This window comes from Kryptolebias marmoratus, linkage group LG15 (assembly GCF_001649575.2).
Source record: "Kryptolebias marmoratus isolate JLee-2015 linkage group LG15, ASM164957v2, whole genome shotgun sequence".
In the NCBI taxonomy this organism is placed as follows: Eukaryota; Metazoa; Chordata; class Actinopteri; order Cyprinodontiformes; family Rivulidae; genus Kryptolebias; species Kryptolebias marmoratus.
Window position 1 is genome coordinate 29,100,437 of NC_051444.1, and position 5,812 is coordinate 29,106,248.

General features: G+C 37.7%; 1 protein-coding gene across 2 annotated transcripts in view; it reads left to right on the top strand.

Moving 5' to 3' along the window:
- The window catches only part of serinc4 (serine incorporator 4), a 40,815-nt gene extending 36,224 nt beyond the window's left edge, over positions 1-4,591 (top strand). For both annotated transcript variants that reach the window (XM_017435007.2, XM_017435006.3), the window contains exons 9-11: positions 451-563; positions 1,018-1,171; positions 1,249-4,591. In XM_017435007.2, the coding sequence (XP_017290496.1) occupies positions 451-563; positions 1,018-1,171; positions 1,249-1,456 (475 nt within the window). In that variant the 3' untranslated portion in view covers positions 1,457-4,591. The remainder of the gene's footprint in view (positions 1-450; positions 564-1,017; positions 1,172-1,248) is intronic.
- The last annotated feature ends 1,221 nt before the right edge of the window (positions 4,592-5,812 follow it).

Consider the following 5,812-nt stretch of genomic DNA (forward strand, 5'->3'; position numbering starts at 1 on the left):
CCCTGCAACACAAGGAGGCGTTCCTCTGCTACTGACCAAACTGGCCGGTGGAAACGCGATGCATTTTTTATAGAGCTGAGCCAAGCCAGGCCGAGTAGAGCAGAGCTTCTGTAGTAGAGCCAGTGGAAAAGGGGCATTGCATGATCCTGGGTCCGGTGGTAGAGCCCTTTTTTTATCATCAGATCCAAGATTTGTCCACCTTCTCTCTCCACATCTGATGAGGATTTTCAAATCCATGTTTTTTTAGAGTATAATTCGGATTTATGAAACAGTTAAATTGCTGAGTGTGTCCCTAAAAAAAAAAGGTAAATCACACATTTAGTAATACCATGTTAGCATAAAGTGCTGGAATGCACCTTTTTACAGTGGCTATCAGTTCTTGCCATTAGGAAATACCACCAGATGTATTTGGTTTAGATATTAATGTGCTCAAATCTTATTCCCTTGCAGTAACGAAGCATCCTACTTGGCAGAGGTGTTTGGTCCATTTTGGATGATCAAAGTTTATCGCTACGAGTTCCAGAAAGCAACCTGTTGTTTCTGCTGTCCTGAGGAAGAAGCAGGTTTGTAGACACACCCAACAGGATCTTATTTTAGTTCCAAATGCATCTTGGGGAATATTTTCAGCTGATGAAATATTATTTGGAAATAGATTACTGACATTTCAACGAGTCTCGAACTGGAGTGATGCCTTCCTCCTATCTCCACTTTTGCCAAGTAAAGCAGCGGTGGCTGTCCAAGACATCATGCTTGATGATGATGATGAGCCTCATTATCATCAAGCAAGACATAAATTACATCTCAATTGGGAACTTAGTCAACAACTGCAACTATATTACATATATGTGTTTTTATTTTCAGCTAGAAACTAGTTCTGAACTAAAATATTTTTGATACAATCTCCTCAGACCACTAGATCTACATTTTTTTCCATCTAGCATTGCCGTGAGGTCAGGGCAGGATTGTCATTGCGTGCATGTTAGCAGTTGATTAGACATGTTTTTGTTTGTCTTCCAGCTGAAGAGGAGTTTGTGGTTGATGATGACGACAAAGGCTGTCAGAAGGTTATTCACAATGAGACCCAGAGAGTGGCGTACAGCTACTTCTTCTTCCATTTTGTCTTCTTCTTGGCTTCGTTGTATGTCATGATGACCCTCACTAACTGGTTCAGGTTGGATAGGAACATTAGTTTAATATTTTGATGATATTGATACATTTCCTCTTGTAACTTTTGTTTCTTTTTTGCAGCTATGAGTCAGCAGTGTTGGAGACCACCTTCACCCATGGCTGCTGGTCTACCTTCTGGGTGAAGATGTCATCTTGCTGGGCCTGTGTGATCCTCTACCTCTGGCTACTGCTCGGCCCTCTGTGCAGCTGTCAGAATGATTCCAGACCTCGGCGCTCCCGCATCAAACGTCGCCCAGCATCCTGTCGCCATGTCAGCGTCAGTGTTTGACAAAATCAGTGGGCAGCCGGGCAGATGGGAGGCAGGTATGACTGGGACAAGAAGCCAAATGACACTGGGCTCCCTGTGGTGCCCTGGAGGAGAAGATCTTTATGAATGAAGGTCACTGGAGTCAAGACTCAGAGGTATGAGAAGAGGAGTGAGGAGACTCTGTGCCTGGTGCCCCATTGATTTGTAAAGAACTGGCTCTGGTGTCAAGCACCGTAAACCACACCACTACCAAGAACATGTCTGTGGTTTGAAAACACACTTAGGACGAGTTGCCAAAGGAACACAAAGGACTGGACTGGAATGACAGTAAGGAGCTGAAAGTATGAATAAATATCAGGTTTTTACTGTTCAGATTTTATTATTTTTTATTTTGTCTCAGATTTTGTATGTTTAATGCTGTGCACAATAATTCTAGGTATTTATGCAATATTGCTACAGAGGAACAAACTTCAAACATTTAAAATATTTTCTTTTCTCCTGAGGAATAAGGAACCTGCCCTGAAACAAACAAACAAAAATACTTAGTTTGCTGATCATACACAAACACCTTAGCATTTTGGCAGTCGTCACCATATTTGAAACCAAAATAATACCCATTCAAAACTTTGCTGTCAGTGGCTCATCAATCATAGCCAAACATGTTATAATTTGTTCTCAGTTTTGTTCTAAATGCAACTAACTTTCATTAAATCAACATTATTTCCAAAGTTCCAGTGTGTAAGATTTAAGGGAATCTAGGAAGAAAAAAAATATAAACAATATAGTTTCAAACAATACATGACTATTGTTTTTTGTATTTTTTTATGCTTAGAAAGTGAATTCATCTTATTGCAGTCTGCAAGTTGTGCCACTAAATGTCCCTTCATCCTTTATCTTTAATACTTAAATAAAATGTAAAAGCATTATTCAAAGAGCCAATGTGTATGATATATTAAGACCTATTAATTTTTTTTCATTTCATATATATATATATAGACACAAAACTGTGTTTCTTTTGCAAAGACAAGCAGCCTTGTTGTTTTTTCAGGGAGCGATAACTTTTTAAAGATGTCAGGAAATTAGATGACATGAGAAACAAGAGCAGCATTTTTCTAAACTCTTGAGGCCCAGGTAGTGAAGGCTTAACTTGCTGTTTTGAACAGATCTGTGTGGTTCTTTGGTGTAATGTTGCCAGCTTTTACACCAGCCTGCATCCAGAGTCTGTGGTTTCTGCTCTACTGGCCTCTAGCTGATGATAATAATCTAGTTGAGACAAAGGTTGAGGAAGCTGAGTTCCTGATATTTCCGCACCACTTCCATCACTGTCTCGTTGTTGAGCTAAGAAGTGTACTGCAGATTCTGGACACTCAGGTTATGCAGCGGGCTAAGATCTTTCTATGCCTGCATGAAAAGATGTTAGATTGTCTATCTGGGTTTCAGAGTCCGAGGGACTGCTGTGGACACAGGCTTCAGCCAAAACAAACACTCAACAGTTTCATACATTTCACCATGTGTGTGGCTGCAGACATAAATAATCCATCTTATTTTTCAAAGAATAGACATTGCCATGAAAAAGCAATGGTGTACTTGTTTATTTTGCCCCATTTCCGATACCAACCATACTGCTTTTTGTGCTTCCTCTCCCAGTCAACTGACTGCCTCTTTGGTAGCTTGCTGCATGACTCCTTCACAATCTTCCACTGACTGTTGAAGTTTGCTATCGATTTACAGCACCAATTCTTGGTTGTATGCAAGCATATGTAAATATAAAATAAAATTGCTCCTTTCTCCAGAAGCAATAGTGGTTGCTGTGTCTTTGCATGCTCCTGTTTTCAGTCTAAGCAGTTTAAACTACAAAAAAAAACATCCAGCCATCTCCAAAACTAATGCAGTCACTAAAAACATGAACTTATGGCCAGAGGCTGATATGAACTTTATTCGATACTGTATTAACACATAGGTGCAACATGTCAGAAAACAAGGAGGGCCAGTTGCAGTGCATAAACGTCGTAAAATTTATATTTTCCATTTAAATGGAAATGGAATTATTAATGTTATGTTGCTGAAAAAACTCCCCAAATGTTACATTGTAACTTTAGGATCATAAACTTATTAGGAGAGCATTTACAGAGATCACAAATTCAATAAGGGTCCTGACAATTTTCCTGATAGTTTAAAATAAATGAACATCTTCTTTGTGACCACAAGAGCTGCACTTTAAGGCATTTCTATATAGGCTTCTTTTTTGTTTCTTCTTTTTCCCTGTGGTTAGCTATACCCGTATACACACAGCATGTCTTCATTCTTATTAGCCTAGTCATAAAAAAAATGTTCCCATTTTACATTTCAGAAAACCCAAATATAAATTTTGTCTCCATTTATTTTTTACTTATGTTACCTGTTTTAATTTTTCCTTACTATGTTTTTTTTTTTCCTTTTACAAAGCAGCCCTTTACAAAAAGAATGGCAATAGTGTCAGTGCATAACACAAATTTATACTGTAATGATTAAAATGGAAAATACTTGCAAAGCAGATAAAATAGTTAACTATTTTTTGGGGAAAAAAATACATTTTGTTTGAGCAAAAAATGATTACAATTGATTTTCTGTCAATTTCAGATCTTTTTGCTTCCACTTTCGTTTATTTTCTCATCAGATTATTGAGACAAAACCAAGCTTTATCAGAGAGTATTAGCCTGTGAAATAGTTTGATGTTTTTATTTTCCAAGTTTGTTTATAGGTTTTTCTCTTTTCAGATGAATCCCATAAAAATACAAGATCGGAATGTTAATGAACACGTAACACAGGCCTTTTAGAAAATCATCATAAGATTTGCTATTTTATCTGATGGAGAAAATAGATTGACACTGGTGGAACTTCAATTCACAGATTTTCACATCTTGTCCTGTTTCTTTTCTCCAACTTTAAAGTTAAAGAAATATGTACTTATGGGTTTAAATCAAACTTGAAATGTCCAAAATCCCAGCAACACAAACAAATCGTCATGTTTTCAATGGAATCATTTTTAAATGCTCACATGAGGTTTACAGTTTGAGAGGCAGCTAAACAGAAATGCACGATGCTGTGAAAAGGCAACAAAATGGATTGGATAAAAAATTAAAAAAAAAAACCCCAGAGCTGATGCTTGTATCATGTTGCTTTACAGCACATCATTCACTTCTTTTGTATCCAGAAAGGAATCATTTCTGTTTACATTTTGTTTTGCCGTTGTTACAATTATGAACTGAAACTTCATGAAGGGAAGGGGTGAAAAAAGAAAATTGCTAAGGCAGCTCCAGATGGATTTAAAGTTTTCTGTCTCATGCCTTCAGAAATAGCGGTGTCTGTAAGACACTGAGGTGAAGAATTTAGTTAACCTAAAATAGTCCATTTCTCCCCGTAGTGATGCTGATCCAGCAGGTGAAACTGAGTGATTTTGTTGTGTCTCCTGAAAGGAAACTGAGCCGAGCGTCTGTGATGACTGTTTTTATCGTTAATGAGCAGGAATCTCGCTCAGCCCATCACAGGTACAATTATGTCATCTGCGTTTTAATTAGTTGTAGGTGTCTTTTTTTTATTTTAATAAAATGTTTTCTTACAAGCGTTGTCATTTCTGTCTCTGGTCTTTTCATCATGTGTGTGCATAAGTTTACTATCTATTAGTCTACTATCTATAATATCCTATCAACTGCTGTCAAAGGCAAAAAGGCAACTATGGGTTTTGTTTATTATGTTTGAACATGTGTATCATTTGACTGTAGCCTTAGCAATCAGCCTCTAGACAGATTTGATGTACATCTTCAATTGACTAACTTTCAATCTCAACCCAGCTCAAGATGGCTACCATGACTAATCAATATTGGCCAACCCAAAAATTGCTGTAACTCAGTCAATTTTACAGATATTGAGCTAAAGTTGGGTGTGCTAGTAGTTGAGAGTCATCCAAAACAAATTCTCCGAGCACTAAGAGATTGCACATCTTTGCCTAACAACTGTGGTATGAACCGTAGCGATCAGTGCCACCTGTCAACAAAATGTCTCATAAACCAATTTGAGTCAAACCCTCAAAAAATAATTATTGGCTGTACATCAACATCTTATTAACATTTGGGGTCAACCCAATTCAAGATGGCCACAGCTGCAAATCAACCTTAGGCAACACAGAAATTGTTTGGTGTGGTAGTAGCTGAGAGTCAATATCAACCCAGTTTCAGAGCAATAACATATCTTGTGAAATCTACAACACCGGATGAAATCACACATAACATCAATTACTAGGTTTGTTCAAAATGACTACAACTCCATCATTTCATGATATATCATTTATGCTGAGAAAAGTGGCGGGCAATTGCCATGAAACGCGGCAGGCGATATGCA